The 17,473-nt window shown below is 37.5% G+C and overlaps 1 protein-coding gene across 1 annotated transcript; it reads left to right on the top strand.

Moving 5' to 3' along the window:
- The first annotated feature begins 355 nt into the window (after positions 1–355).
- Positions 356–3,780, top strand: LOC110872289 (B3 domain-containing protein REM9). The gene is made up of 3 exons (XM_022121062.2): positions 356–584; positions 659–1,033; positions 3,129–3,780. The coding sequence occupies exons 1-3, from the start codon at positions 534–536 to the stop codon at positions 3,582–3,584; spliced, it is 882 nt and encodes a 293-aa protein (XP_021976754.1). The 5' UTR covers positions 356–533; the 3' UTR covers positions 3,585–3,780.
- Positions 3,781–17,473: the final 13,693 nt, after the last annotated feature.

Below are 17,473 nucleotides of genomic sequence, written 5' to 3'. Positions count from 1 at the left end.
GGTATTTGGTAGTGGGATAAGGCTTATGACCATTAGGTCATGGGTCGATTCCCACAAAGGGGGTTTTCCCAGATTTATTGGGTTTCCTCCTGAATTGGTGTATAGGCATTATTGCCTAGTGGAGATGGATATGATCGGGTGGTTCTGCTGGTGGCACGATGATACTCCAGTGGTCCGTCAGTGATCCAAATTTGCCGTTAAAAAAAAAAAAAAGTGGCCTATACCACATATAATGCTATACAAAATACGTATTAAAAGTGTCAATTTAATTTTCCAAAATGGGTCAATAATACCCTTTGAAAAGTCAGGAATTGATTGGACGGAAGAGAATTTGAAGAGAATATGCTGGAAAAGTAAGATACTGGTGGATTCCTCGAGTTAAGCGGTTTGACTTTGACAACACCTTACACATTTATCAATTTACCAAATATTACATTAATTAATTAATTCACCCGACTAAAAATCTTCCAAGATTTTGCTGTTTTATAGTAATAATTCTTCATTCTTCAAGATTTTGCCATAAGAAAAATTTTATGGCTTCTTCATTCTTCAAGATTTTACTCGACCCATCTGCCGATCACATGGTATTTCTTCATCTTCTTCACAAACTCGATATCTCTCTCTAATTTTAATCCACAAAATCTTCAAACTTTTGCAGTCATTGCCACCTGAATATGCTCACATGCATGTGGAGAACAAAATCACAAATTCCCCAATAATCCGATCTGCAAACGGAGGGTATTCGTGGCGGTTAAAGATCGAACAAAATGGTGATGGTTATTGTTTTGTTAATGGATGGAACAATGTGGTTGAAGATATTCAGTTGGGTTTTGGGGATTTTCTTTTCTTTCGGCTTGTTGATGGATCTACATTTAGAATGTCAATCTATAGTCCAGATGGGTGTGAAAAGATTTTGCAACCAAAAAGTGACGAAAGTTGTCATGAAAAGAATGAGGAGAAAGAGAAAAGTGATGATCATGATGATGATCCTTTCTTTGTGGCGATTGTCACTTTGACCCACGCAAGATATTTGGTAACTGATTTTACCTATTTTTGTTCCTTGTTTTGTATTTTGAATGACAAACGTTACATACATTACTACTCTTTTTCTTACTTTGTTTTTTTTAATGTTACTTGTTTTTTTTAATAGCAAAGGTTACATATATTAGTACTCCTAAATTACATCAATTTTCACCCCAGAAATTGAATATGGTCTCGCCCAAAGGCACAAAACCCCTACCACCCTACCAAAGGGTGATGACATTTTTTTTGTTACTTGTTAACAATTTCATTTACTTTTATAAAAATTCAAATCAACCCGTACTGTTTTTAATATGGGTCAACATGACATGTTTTTTTAAATGTGTCTCGTCAGTCCTCCCAAATCTGTTTTTTTTTCTATTTCGTGTCGAATTTGGGTCTTGTCAAGAATCGTCACCCCTAATGTTAATAAGTTCATTTAGTTTAAAAGAAAAAAACTTGGTTTTACCAACTTAGCATTCGTGCATGTTGGTACTTAAACAAGCATGGGCAGAGGTTAATGGTGGCCCCGGGGTTCCCTGACCCTCATCGATTTTTTGCTCGTAGTGTTAATTTTATCGAAAATTATTTTTTGATGTAAAATATTGGATTTTTAAGAGTCTGACCTCTACCAATTTGAATTTTGAAAGTCTGGCCTTTATTGAATTTTTCTTCAAGCTCCACCACTGTAAAAAATTCATTTTGTCTTGTTAAAAAAATTAAAAAAATTAAGTTTTTGACACTTGGTGTTACTAGCTTAAGAGCTTAACATTTGTGCATGTTGGTATGCTAACAAGTCCATTTAGTGCTATAAGAAAGGAATAATGGATTTTAATAATCCAAATTATAAGTCGTTGGCCGACAACAGTTCCAATTTTAAAATTAACCAGTGGTGGTTTAATTTTTTCATATATTGTAAACTATGGACCTTTCCTAATAGAAGCTTAATTTCTTTTTGTCTCTTTATCCTTTTCGGTTTAGTAAAAGTCCATTGGTTTACAATATATGAAAAAGTGAGACCACTACTGGTTAATTTTTAAGTTGAGACCATCACCGGCCAACGGCTAATAGTTTGACCATGTGTAGTGGTTAACACCCCACCCTTGTGCGTTTTGCGCCATGTGGCAATCCAGTCAGCAATGGGGCATTATGGAGCGTTTTCTAAAATGAGTGTAGTGGGGATGTGGGCATTGTGGGGCATTATGTTTGTAATAAAATTAAATAAAAAAAATAAAAAAAATTTGATTGGTTTTACAAAAAGGAAAATGAAGGTGATTGGACACAAGAAAAGGGGCTGTGCGTGGAATATAGCACGATCCTCACAATTTTTCTCGAAAAAACGCCCATGGGGGCCGAGCTTGGGCGTGCTTTGGGCGTGGATGGGCTTAAATCGGCCCAATTTGAACGAGTACGCACGGTCTTAGGATTATTAAAATCCATTATTCCTATAAGAAAAAATTTATTGTACCCTATCATGTCGTATCGTATCGTGACATGTCATATCGTATTATACATTATACGTAACCAACAAACAAATCTAAACATCGTAAATAAACAACACAAAACATAAATAAACTGATATGGCATTATAGGGCGTTTTCTAAAATGGGTGTAGTGGGGATGTGGGCATTGTGGGGCATTATGTTTGTAATAGAATTAAATAAATAAAAAAGATCAAAAAAATTTGATTGGTTTTACAAAAAGGAAAATGAAGGTGATTGGACACAAGAAAAGGGGCTGGGCGTGGAATATAGCACGCTCCTCACAATTTTTCTCGAAAAAACGCCCACGGGGGCCGAGCTTGGGCGTCCTTTGGGCGTGGATGGGCTTAAAAACGCCCCAATTTGAATGAGTACGCACGGTCTTAGGATTATTAATATCCATTATTTCTATAAGAAAAATATAAAATAAACCTTTTTTCTAAGGTCGGTTTTACTAGCTTAACATTCCTGCATTGTTGTATGTTAACAAGTCCATTTAGTTTTATAAAAACAGAACTTTTTTATACTTGATTTTACTAACTAAACTGCATTGTATGTTTGTTAACAAATTTATTTAATATTATAAAAAATAAATGTTTTTTACACTTGGTTTTACTAATTTGACAGCGATTTCCGGGAGGATTTGCGGAGTTGGTGGGAATAAATGCGGAAGGAACCATGAAGGTGAAGAATCTTGATGGAAAAGAATGGGTTACGGGTTTGAAGTTGGACAAATCGTATAGAAATACGATAAGGTACTATTTGTCGCCCGGGTGGTCTTGTTTCGCTCGAGAAAATAAGTTAGCGGAAGGAGATGAGTGTGTGTTTAGATTCATTAGAAGTGAAGGTAAGTTGTTACTAGCAAAAGTCACCAAGAACAAATGGCCAAAGCCGTCAGGGGAAATTCCGGTGACGGAGGCTTTGAGCAGGGCCAGGGTGCGGGCGAATCGTGAACGTGGTGGTCATGTGGTTGTGGATCCCGATGAAGAGCATGTAGAGGTGATGAAGAAACCATTTGAAATGCCACCTAAGCGACGATGTGGACTGTCCCCTCAGAACAAATCGAGGGTTTTGTTTTTTTGAAACTTATGAACGTTTAGCAATCTTGAAGTGCGTGTTTCTAACGTCTATTAGGCGGTGGGTGTGGGAGCGGGGAGGAGTGCGTGTTTCTAACATCTATTAGGCGGTGGAGTGTGGGAGCGGGGAGGGGTTCGGGGACAAACACCCTTGTGTATACGGACGTGACAATATTACACAATATATATTTTTTACTTGCCCAGTAGACAAACATCAAAGCATGCGACAAAACCTTTTTCTAAGTGCCTAAAAATTAAAATTTAAGTAATGTATGCAACTAATAATTAGTTGCGTGTTGGAAGCGTGTTTTATAATTATGTTGATTTTTTTTTAACAAACGTGTCAATTATTATTACTTTTATTTTTCAATAACAAACTCACTTGTTTGTTAAAAAAATTGTATATTAAAATTTAAACTTATAATTTTGGTTGAATATCCTCTTAGTGAACAGTATTCATGTCTAGACTAAAAAAGATTATTAAGTTATTGTTTATTTTACATTATTGATCAGTTATTATCAAATACCCATGCCAATGAGTTATAGCTCTAAAGGCATTAAAAGACGAAGTGAAGATTTTGGGTTAAAGGTTACAGGTCTTTAAAGTTCGGATATGATCTTAATTGGGTTTTATCGTATTGTGTCTTTGGGTGGTGGGTTTTCCCCATAACAGGAGATGGTAGGTTTAGAATACCCGATGGGGTCTACGATCGTGGGCGTATGTGGTCGCCTTTTGCATTTCATGTGTTTATACCTCCCTTTTATTTATTTATTTATACATCCAATTCATGTGTTTATGTATCTATGTCATGTATTAATACCTTCATTACATGTATTTCTAAACAAAAAATTTAGCCAATGTTTGGTTTGGTTATTAACCGAAATTAACCGAACCGAACCAAAAACCGACAAATTAACCGAACCGAAAACCGACTAATTAATCGAATAAACCGAACCGATTAACTGATGACTTCGGTTACAGTTACGGATAATGCTAATAATCGAACCGAATGCTGGTGTACAAATTATGCATTAATTAAATTCAAACAAGTTTTAAAATTGGAAAACATCGCTAAAACACACACTATCGGCAAGCGTACTGCGTACTGGTCGTAAGTAGTAAAACAAGTAAGTCCGAGTATCGAACCATGGACACAATAATAACGACTCTTGGTACTAAACCTCTATCGACCCCTAACCTAATAATTTGGTTTTGTGGGAGAATGGTTTGTTTTAAACTAAAAGGCAAATGAAACAAATAGACGACCAAACAGACAGCAAGTGCAGATAACTGCAAACTATACTGGAACTCAAGTATGAGAAAAATAGGTTACCTAGGCAAGAATCCCTAGTAACCCTGGTTTTTGAACGAAGACTCTGTCTAACCCGATAAACCCCCGGAAGGTAAACCGACCCCAACAGTATGACAAGTGATGAAGTGCTAAAATGGACTGACTCGAGTTATAGACCACCATGTCCCACCACTATCACGTATAAGTAATTTATGGACTAAAACCCTTAAGTTATTAAGCTGAAACAACTAAGAACACCGAAACCCCAGGAAACTCTAGACGCGAATAAACAAATGAATCCGAGTGATCGGCCACCCAATCTGCCTAACAACGCCCAACTAATAACCTAGCAATTCTAGATTAGATTTTTCACCTCTTGAAAAGATTGTACGTTTTAATCAATTGGTTTTATTAATTATTACACTTGAATTAGATTTCTCACCTTCAAGGTCTAGACTGAAAATTCAGATTAACAGTCTAATTTTCTTATTCGTACCGTAGTAGTGTTCTCCTCCCTAAAATTTGATACGAATACCACTTTTTATCGACCTGGCTTCTTTTGTGTATCATGACACTCAAGGCCCAAAGCCTTAGCGATACATGACCCGGCTCAAAGATTCTTTTTTTTGAACGGTAGGATTCTATGATCATAGAATAGGGCCAACATATGCTGTAAAAACCCAACAAAGTACATAAAGATTACAATGAAAAAATTGAAATTTACTACCTACACGCCCACTTTATTCGCTTAAAAAATTATGTCTCTGACGTTGAAATCCACCCATTTTTCCCACGCCAAGTCTTGATATTTCTTTCTACCTTTGATCCATAGATATGAGTTTACTTTGTTTCCGGAGCTAATTATCCCTTTGAATTCTTTATCGTTCCTTGCCTTCCATATGTGCTACATCATTGTTATTTAAATCATGCCCATCACCTTTTTCCGGAGCTAATTATACCTTTGATTTGCCGACTCGCACGATACTAATAGATGACTTGCCGTCCCATCATGTAAGCCGCATCTCGGGCATCTTTGATCATGCACCTCAATGCCCCGTTTCCTTAGTTCAGTTTTGACCGGAATTTGCTCTCCAACAAAAGTAGTTTGTCTTTGGAGGTGCCCAAATGTTCCAATGTGTCCATATGTTATTTTGCTCCATAGTTGTCTCTTTTAGAATCTGTTTTCTCACTATAACTACCAAAAATTATCCCTATTCTGTCGCCTTCCTTTTCCATATATCTGGCCCATCCTTGAATTTGAAACTGTTTAGTTCCTTTAGCAATTCAGTCCACTGAGCCCACTCCAAATCTGTATTAGGCGGCCTTACCCATTCCAAAGCCCATTAGGTTTCATTAGGCAACCTTATAGCACATTTTTCCACTGTTTCATTTTTATTTTTTATTATCCTAAATAGATCTGGGAGCCTCACATTATGTGGTGTTTCGCAAAGCCATGTATCGAACCAAAAGTATATATTTGTCCCTACACCCACTTCCGCTACCAATCTATTTTTTATTGATATCCCCAACGATAACATATCTTTTTCTGCACCCACAATATCCTTCCAGATGCCACAAACCTTGTTTTTAATTGGAATGTATTATGTTGCTCTAAGGGTGTAAGGGGTGCTCACCTCTTAGGTGAGTCCCCCCTCTTACACGTAACCAACCATAAAATGCCACGTCAACTCCCCTCTAACACTCCCCTAATACCCCTTTTTGATGGCGGCACTCCCCTCTTAGGTGAATTGGTTTTTTTTAAAAAAAAAAAAGAAGAAAAGCATTGATTGGTCAAGCTCTCCCTCTCTCCTCCCCTCTCTTCGGCAACTCCCCACCTATTTCACCCTCTCTCTCTAATCTCTCTCTAACTCACCTAATTGTTGGCAGCACACACCTAATAGGTGAGTTGAGTCCCCTAAGGGGTCACCGAAGGGTGCCCCGGATACCCTAATGTTTGTAGTTTTTTTTTTTTTTTTTGAAAAGTGAACTTCAATAGAAACAACCCCAAACCTCAAAACGAGGCGGCCCAAATACAAACAGGATTATATGGCCTTCACCACACGACCCCACAATGAGTTGTATTGTAATTGTCTTTATATTTGTACCACCACTTCATATAAAAGCCAAGTTAGCGCTTCTTATATCCCCTATCCCGATATCCCCATAATTTCTAAGTAGTACAAGTTTTTTTCCAATAGATCCATTTGATTTTGTTTTTTCCTTCTTTCTGACCCCAAATAAAGTCTCGTCTAGTTGCATTTAGCATACTTGTTACCGTTTTTGGAGCCCGGGACATTGAAAAGTAATAATTTGGTAAGACACCCAACACCGTTTTTGCTAGAATCACTCTACCGGCAAACGAAAGACATTTTGCCTTCCATGTCGATAACTTTGCATTGAACTTATCCACAATCAGTTTCCAATGCTTTATTCGTTTCATGTTCGAGCCAATTGGTAGGCGGAGGAATGTAAAGGTCTTTCTCCAACTCTACATTTTATAATTTTTGCCATGTTTAAGACTCCAAAACTATCTACCTCACCCCAAATAAACAAGATTTGCTCAAGTTTAGTTTTAGTCTGGAGCATAAATAGAAGCATCTAAACAACTGATTCAGTTTTTTTATTTTGTTTTCTTCCCATTCTCCCATAAATATCACATTGTCGGTGTAACATAGGTGTGATATACATGGCCCATTATTCAGTAATTTAATACCTTTAAAAATATCCCTTTCCACCTCCCTTTTCATTATAATATTTAAAGCTTCCATTGCCAATATAAATTAGAAGGGTGATAGTGAGTCACCTTGTCGAAGCCCTTTTTGCATTTGAAATTCCATTGTAGGAGATCCGTTCACCGATACCGATGCCCAACTCGATTTTAAACATGCTCCAATCCACTTTCTCCATCTTAATGGGAAATTCATTGCCTAGAAAGAATTTCCAACATATCGAGTCATACGCTTTCTCAAAATCTACTATGAATATGAACATTTTCTTTTTATTACTTTTGCCCATGACATTATTTCACTCGTTATTAGTGGTCCACCCAAAATTGATCCCCCTTCAACAAATGCCGTTTGTACCGGTGTCACATGAAAAGAGATTACCTATTTTAATCTATTGGCGACGATCTTCGCAATAACTTTATAGAGTACACCGATGAGGGATATCGGTCTGAATTCATTCACCGACTTCGGATCTCGTACCATAGGAATCAATGCAATAAAAGACGTATTACATCCCCTATCTATGTAAGGTTTCTCGTAGAACTGATACAACATTCTTTCAAACAAAGGCTCGAATAAGCTCCAATATTTTTTTGATGAACTTGAACGTGAACCCATCCGGTCCCGATGCTCGGTCACTCCCACATGCCCAAACTGCATCTTTAATCTCCTTTTGTGTAAACCGGTTCACGAGTGATTCCGCTTGTACCGTTGATAGTCTTCCGAACCCCCTACCATCCACGGTTGGTTTATGTTGCAAAGACTCAACGAATCTTTGTTGTAACCTTTTCTTAAATTTTCCCTTTATGACCTTAGGATCTGCCACCAATTCCCCATTTATCTTTATTACATTAATTCTGTTTCATGCCTTTATGCAGTTTACTATTCGATGAAAAAATTTTGTGTTTTCATCCCCAAGTTTTACCCAGTCCAATTTAGCTTTTTGTTTGAGATCCATTAATCTCCTTTTTCATATTTCTTTATCTTCCATTTCTTATGTACCCTCTTTATTTTTCTACAGTAGTCAAGCTTCTTGTTTCAGCCAATTTCTCAATTTTATCTACTACTTTATTGTCACACCCCCGATATTTTAACCACAAACCAGTGGGTCCAGTGAGGAGTATCGTGACGTAGTTGATATCATCATAGTCAATTTAACACAGTTATAGCACAGCGGAAGGCTTGGAAGGTAAGTTACTATTACAAACCGAAGGTTCAAAGTACGAATAAAAGAATACACAGACGGTTGTAAAGAAAGGATCCACAGGCGGATCTAAATATAAAACAAAACATGTTCAGCGGACTTAAGGCATTGCGGACTTGCAAGATCCTCTACTTAACGCCCAGAAGCTCCCAACCTAGTACGTGTAGTACTTGTCACTTAGTCTTTTGAAAGTACGTCAGTTTACACTGGTAAATACAATTAACCGACTCTTTTGAAAACATTTAAGAAAATTGGTTTAGTGGCACAAGGCACAAAAGTTCTTTTATAACTTGGGATAATTATATTATAATCTTGTATACAAATTTACATGTTTGTCATACATTTAGGGCCCAGTATAGAAGCCGAGACATGATTAACCGACACACCACTAATATAAACCCGCAATGAGTTATTCCCAACAATGTGGGTATCTCTTTTTACATACGCAACTGTCAGGTGTATGCCTACACCCCGTGCTTAAATTGTGGCAATTTGCAATTAAATGAGACGAGGATATCCAGGACACGGTCGCATTAACCCCCAATGTTTATGTTATCAAACAAAACGGATTAAAACGGGTTATGTGAATTTATTATTCACAAACCGATTAAATGATCCCATACCCGACCAAGCGGTGATATTTTACCGTATCCCAAGCCCTATAAGGGAAAATAAGTTAAAAGTATTTACCTGAGTTTCTAAATGCGAGATCTATCTACTCAGCCGTATAATGTACTTAGACTCGTGAAGGTAACTTTTACCGGGGCTCCCTAATCTGGAACGGAGGTTTTATTAACCTATTAGAACACTAACAGGTCTTATTTAAGTCGTAGACTTAGACCGGTTAGTTTAAAGGACGATTTACGGTACGAAACGCTAAATTAAGCGATGAACGGATTGGAATGTAATTTAGACCCAACAAGTATGGAGACTTGTATAATATGGGTAAACTAACTACATTCTGGATTTGAAGTTTAAATGATAAGGTTAAACCCATTTCGGCTAATTTATGCAAACTAGTTACATAAACCGTACCGAACGCGTATAAGCATAACCGGGTAACCAGATGAGTCATATACGAGTTCCATATGTTATTATGCTTAAAATATGTTATGATATAAGTAGGATATCAACAATTATGCCCATAAAGATTTTAAAACCGAATTAAGCCTCATAAGGGTATTTTGGTCATATTATGATTTATAAAAGAGGTTTTCATGCAAACTGAGGTTCTAGTCATAAACCTCCTGTAAAAATATTTAATTTATGTTATTATAACAGTAGAATATCATATATATATATGTGTGGTTTATGATTTATGGCCAAACTATGCACCGTCGGGGCATTTTGGTCATTTCACACATAACTTTAAGGACTTATTTGGGATTCTGTGTTCATAACTTATACCTATTGTAAAAATATTAAAAATAGTTTATAATTTCAGTAGGTAACAAGTATTGGGTGCTAAGTATGGTTTAAAACCATACTATGCACCTAATTAGCGTAAAAATCGGTAAATGACGATTATTTCGATGTTTAGTAATTTCTGAGGTTATAATCAACTTTGAATGGTCAAAATACTTTATTTATCTTAACATATCAGTAACAAAAGGTTCTTGTATGTTAATCATATTAAAACTCAATTTATGTGTAAAAAGGGCATAATCGTCATTTACTAACTTCATGCAAGAGTTGTAAGTTAAACTCAGAAAATAATTTGTTTAAAACTCCCAAATAATTCCAAATATGATATCTTATCAGTAGGTGATGAGTTTTTATGTTATATTATGTTAAAAACTCATTTTATGTGAAAAGGGTATTTTAGTCCTTTTTAAAGCTTATATTTAGATTAATTAAGCAAACTTTGTGACAACCCGAACTTTCAAGGTCCGTAACGCTCTATTATACGATCTTTATTTCTCGCTATCCTTCTCTAGTGGGCTGCATATTCACCACATTCACACACTAGAATAACCCAAATATAACATGGCCCAATCTAACAATCCTTGTAGCCCAACTGTTCTAATAAATGATATTATCATGCAACCGATCCACTTGATTTAGTAATTGGTATTATAGTCCCATTAACCCTACACCTCTCCTTAGATTGCGACTGAAGAAACCCCCATCGTAATCATCAGCTAAGCCTAGCAATAATATTTGTTGTTTGTGGGCCTGGCCCAGATCAATCAAACATCCACCTCCCAACCTTTAAATTATATATAGATAGATAATATTGATCAATAAAACTAAATATTTATCATAAGCCATAAACCCCCTGATCGCACGGATTCGGTAGAGATCCCCCCCAACTAAATATTTATCACAAGCCATAAACCCCCTGATCGCACGGATTCGGTAGAGATCCCCCCTCCCGATCGAGATAGCAACACTGATTGGTCAAGACTTTTGGTTAGTGATTTCTACCTAAGGTGTTCATGGTTGTATGGTATTGTTATATGTGACAATAGGTTGCACGATCTTGTTGTACATCTTATAACAAACGAATTAATTGGCAGTAGGATTTTAGTTGACTTGCTTGCTTATGTGAAGATTCACGGCCATATTAAATCTTGATTAGTGTTTATGTGAAATCTTGTCTAGGTTTGATAATATGTGAAACTATGAATCTTGTGTGACTTTGTTTTGTATAAGTGGGTTCGATTAATTAACAGTTTAGGTTAGCACATGCGAATCTTGTAAATACTTGAATTCATGATTTCTTTGATAATGATAACTATGGTCATCGTCAGTTAAAAACATGCTAATTAGATAGGAATGTTAATTCACTGAATGAAATTTGGGATAATGGGCCGAAACCCACTAAAGGGATTAGATGTCATGATGTGAGAGTCCAACAGGGATTGGGTTCTTGGGCTGGCTATTTTCTTGACTTCTGATCAAGCTTGTTGACTAATTGTAGGTATCTTGTTATATGTGATAGGGATAGCACTGTTCCTGTTGACCTTATTGTGTTAATTGGTACAACTATTGTTTAGTTTTAATGGGCATGAAATCGATAGGAATAGAGGATTTTGATTGATGGCAAAACAATGATTTAAATTGCATAAAAATCTGGTAGTCTTTCAAGATTATTGTAACTGTATGAATGAAGGTTTGTGCACACTAAGGGCATGGCCCAAACATTAAGATGGACAACTCATTTAGCCCAATCGGTTAAAAAGAAAAAAAAAGGAATTGTTTCATGTATTGGGCTGCCGTGTGTAATGGGTCATGGGTAATTTTGGTACAAGACCCATTTGTAACTGAAGTGTTTCTTTTGGGATAGCATGAATTATTATGGTTACTGTATTGTGTGATACTTTGATTTAGTAGTGAATTGTTGATATGTGGTATTTGGAAATATGAACTTGTGATGAGAGTATGGTTATGGCATAAACACTGGCTGTAACATGAGTAATGAAAGGTTCTATAATTGTTTATTTCTTATGAAACTTGTACAATGAACGTGTGGTTTATGCGTAACAAAACTGACTATCAATAGAATCATACTAGGGTTCGGGGTGTCCAACGGTAAACAAGTAAATTAATCTTACCGAGCAAAACTAAGGTGAGTTCACTGCTCTTTTTCCAAGCATGCATCCCGGGGAGGGATATCGGGTAACGTTCCGGGGAGGAACGCCAGTTTATTGGGATGTTTGTTATTATTACTCAGTTTCTATCACGTAAGACCCCTTACATCTACCGACAGTTGCCGGGGAGGCGACGAGGTTATTAGTTGATAGCGCTCTTAGGTTTGGCACCCTCACACCGTACCGGGGAGGACGGGCGTGAACTAATTTCCTTAAAGCATGACCAATGTTTTGATAGAGACATTGGGGTTGGGCAAACACATCTTGTAGCCATTTCGGTAATCGAGTTAATAACAACATCAAATCAACTTGGTAAACTGTTTTGTATATACATCTGGTAAACTAAACTCGGTAACAAAACCTTGAACTCACCAGCGTAGTCTGACACACTTGTTTGCATGCTTGTAGGTCGTTAGCTGTTTGCATTGGAACTTGCTGTCTGGAGTAGCTGGAGTCTCATGGGTCGACTGGAGGAATTTATGTTACTGATTTGTTGATATCTTATATTGGTTTTAAACTATTTAACTTCGTTTAATTTTGCTTCCGCTGAATACTTTGGTTTCTTTTTGAACTTGAATGGTGTTTTATTAATAATCAAGAACTTTATTTTAGAAACATGTATGGGTTCTATGTAATTAGTGGCTCTTTGCTGGTACGTCACACGCCTATCAGGGACACTCCCTAAGTGGTATTTTGGGGGTGTGACAAACTTAGTTTATGACCTGTTTATAAATGTTAAAATATACTAAACATGTTAACATATCAGTATGTAATTCATTTGCATGCTTAGTTATGTTTAAAATCTCATTTTTACATAAAAGGGCATTTTAGTCAACTTTAAGCATAATAACGGAATCAAGTAAATAAACTCAGATTACTAGGTGACCATGTAATATAACCTCAGAGGGTTATACTACTACATAATATGGTCACAAAGGAACCTTAATACATAAAGAAACTAAGCTAATTCGGGTCAGAACTGAAAGTCAAAGCAAAAGTCAAGCTTTTGCGACTTTCGGTTGCGAACCGAGTCTAAACTTAGAATTGTCGGGTTGAACATGTTTAAACATGTTCTAATAATGTTTACCAAGTTATTAAAGTAATAACACATATTTTATAACCTCTACATTATCAGATTTGAATTTATTTAAAAATTGACCCGTTTGACTTTTTTGTTAATTACTTTGACCCGACAATTAACTAAGTAAATGTGGTAATTAGGAGGTGCCCTTTTGAGGGATTAACACCTACCTAATTACGATCACTAGCCATATTCGCCTCGAACAATGGATGGAACGTTTAGGTCTAAACCGAAAGTCAAAGCCGATTTGCGGCAACTTTGACTTTCGGCTTTTAAATGCATAAAAACTGAACTAGAGTGGCTAAGGACACTTACAAAGGGTCCTAGCTCGAAACTTGAACTATGGAGAGCTTCCTTTTTGATCAGGAACCTTAGAGAATGCCAAGCAAGAGAGAATAGAATGATTTTTGAATGAGCAAGGAATGAAGGCAACTAAGGTGCTCATTTTATAGTGCAAGAGGGTTGATTAAGATCATTCCAGGTGTCATCTGTTGTTCTAAGATGTCTCCAGGTGTCCCTCAACGAGATATGAGCAGCCATGCAGCCCATGGTATTGAAGGAAGTGGTTTGGAAGTACATGTGTGGAGAACAAGCAAAAAATTCGCCCAGTACCAGTCCTTACGGACCGTAAGCAAAGACCTCATACGGTCCGTATACGATTGGACCAGCGGGAAGAATTTTAAAACTTTACACAATTGGTCCCTTGACTTGTATAATCTCTAATATTGTTTTACAACTTATCAAAAGCCAACTTTAGCCAATAATGGCCATATATAGGAGTGTGAATAAATATTCTATGGCTCCCGGTTCGTATGTAGACTACCCAAAGGTATTAGTTTCTCTCGTTGACACTTTTAGTCAATTCGCATACGTCGTTTCACTGTTTGACATCTTTAGTCCTTCAAAGTCAACTTATTACACCTTTAGGGTTTATGACATGTGTCTTCACATTATTGAGTATGATTTTGCGAGGTGTTACATTTATCGGCTTCTATCAACTCTGATTCATACCATTCTTTTACCTCTTCCCTCCAATGTTTTATTTTTACCTTTAGTATCTTCAATAGATCTGCCACATCTTTCATCTTATTATTACCAAGTACCTGTGAATGTACTACATTCTACATCACGTCCCCTATACCTTCCATTTCTAACCAACTAATCGACCCAAAATCTGTCATTGAGCAAGATAGAAGCAGTGGACTATGGTTCGACAGGTGCCTCGAAAGCGCTTCAAATCTTGCAAATGGCCACTTATTCATAAACGAGTCACAAACAAGGACCCAGGCTATCTTACTCAAGCTCGATCCATCTTCCGAGCAAGATAGAAGCACTGGACTGTGGTTCGACAGGTGCCTCGAAAGCGCTTCAAATCTTGTAAATGGCCACTTATTCATAAACGAGTCACAAACAAGGACCCGGGCTATCTTACTCAAGCTCGATCCATCTTCCGCTTAAAAGTAAACTTATATCCGCCTATTTGATACTCTAATAATCCGAATTCAACAATATAGTTATTAAAAATAATGGCTCTATAACTGTCGAACCTGGATATTATTGTGTCACTTTCCTCCCTGACTTCATTGAAATCTCCTGCTATGACCCATAGTCCTTCAAGGCTACTTCTGACCCTTACTAATTCTGGCCACAAAGCTTTCTTTTTGATGATTCCTCGGTTCCCTGACCCACTCGTTCCATAAACCCCTCGCCCTATCCATAATAAACCGACATGTTTTCTTTTAAACTTGAACTGATGTGACTATTTCATTAACCATAGCTGACGCTGATCAGGTATGTATCTCGATTTTTTTTTGTACATAGAGTCATGTAATTTTAGTCTTTTAAATTCTTTTTTTATTTCTATTTTTTTCTTTGAGTGTGTCTTGATTTTATGGGTTCGCCTTGAGTTAATTTTGTAGAATTTAATCAGAATTGTCCATACTCAATCTCCATTTGGACGAGGATGATTTGAACACCATGTGTAGAGAGCGAACCTGTGACAACCGGTAATTAACGGCTTCTAATTACGCGATTAACAAACGTTTAAAACGATAAGAAACAGTGTTTAAGTCACAGATTAACTAAATTAGGCTACTGGAATGCCTAGGGACGCTTATCCGACGTTATAATGCGCGTACGGTGATTTTGGGGAATTCTGTTGAACGATAAATGGAAACGAACTGACACCAGATAAATTACTGACAACACCAACATATACGAATTTTACACGCGTATTTTAAACTTATAAATTTAGTTTTACGAATTTATCGTGGTTTCGTACGCCACAAAGCGCAAACGTGAATGAGAAACACGACTGTAGAAACGCACCGACAAGGAAACGGAAACATCGGACACGCGTATTACCTACAAAATGGAAATATTATGATATATCTAGCGTCGTAATCAATTTTTAGTATCCGCGGACGAAAACAGATCGAAAAATGGATTTAAGAATGATAAATGAAGCCGCTTCCGCGTTTTAACGTAATCGACAGAATACGCGTTTAGTAACGATATACTACACAATTTTAAGGGTTTCGACCTTAATGTTTTATTTTACGACAAAACGACGATCGGGTTCGAGAAAACGGGTTCGTAAGTGCGATCGGGCCACTCAATACACGGGAAGTGGGCTTGTGGGCCTTGGGCCCAAGCCCACTAACCAAACCCTAACTATATAAGTGAAGTGATAACCTATTTTTGTATTGAAACCTCAGACCAAACTAAAACACACGCATACAACAACAGTAGCCATTCTTTCTCTGCAGATCTAAAAACACACATAGAAACCCTAATCCTCTAACTTCCATCTCAAACATACAGACATCAACAATCAATCACTCCATACCCTTCCTCTCGTGCTCCTCTCTGTCTCGTTACAGCCAGCCGGCGACTAACTGGCCGTTGTCGGCTGTTCTCCTCCTGCACCCCCTTCATCAGTTAGAGATGAACACCACCACCACCATCGGGTGGTGGTGAGCGACGGATGGATCGAGAAACCGAGGAGAGAGGGAGAGAAATCTGAGAGATCGAGAGTGAAAGAGAGACCGGAGGAGGGTGGTGATGGCGACAGCCGACGCCGTCTGCGTCGGAGCGACGGTGGTGGGGGTGAACGACAGTGGTGGCGGTGAAGCTTCACGGCGACGGTCTGCGCATCGGTCCGACCATTTCACCGGTAAACCTGCTTCTTTTGCTTTGTTTCTGAAAAGGTCATGTTGATGGTGGTTGGTTATTGTTGAAGATGATCATTTGATATATTTTTTTTGTTTGTTTCGGGATATATTCTGGTCTCGTGGCTCCGGTTTTGGTTCAAGATGTTTCACTCACGGGTTCGGGTTACGGTTAACGGGTTCAGACTTGATGCCGGCCCAGGTTTCGGCTTCGAGTTCAAGTCAACACGGTCAAGCAGTCAAGGCAGTCAACCAAGTCAAACCAATCAACATATTGGGTTGACCAGTCAAATCTGGTCAACAGAAGACTCGGCTCGGTTCAGTTTTGCGGGTCCGTTTTGGTTCGGGTCAAGGTTCGGTCAACAAAATTCAACAACGGTCAACCTCAGTCGACTCGGTCAACACACGGTCACTAGTCAACACGGGTCAGACCCGGTCAACACAGTCAAAACCCGGTCAACTCAGGACCCGGTAACGTTTAGTACGTTAGTTAGATTTTATATAGTTAAACGCGAAACCGAGCTTAACCGATACCGTTGGTGATTATCTACGTTTTATTTTGACGAAAAGTTATTATATATTGATTTAATCGATTGAATTATTGTGAGTTTTGAAAAGAAAATACGACGACTTTTATTGTCGGGTTATTCCAAAAACAAAGGAAGCTCTGTCCGTTTTTCATAAAATCCGTTACACGAAATAGTTATAATTCCTAAACGACGCCCACCCGATGTCAAAGTATATTTTCCAAAACAAATGTAAAGTGTAATATTTATTTTGACGATCTATAGATTAACAAAACTCGACTACTTATACAAAATAAATATTAT

This window comes from Helianthus annuus, chromosome 3, assembly GCF_002127325.2.
Source record: "Helianthus annuus cultivar XRQ/B chromosome 3, HanXRQr2.0-SUNRISE, whole genome shotgun sequence".
In the NCBI taxonomy this organism is placed as follows: Eukaryota; Viridiplantae; Streptophyta; class Magnoliopsida; order Asterales; family Asteraceae; genus Helianthus; species Helianthus annuus.
This window is presented reverse-complemented; position numbering and strand designations above follow the sequence as displayed.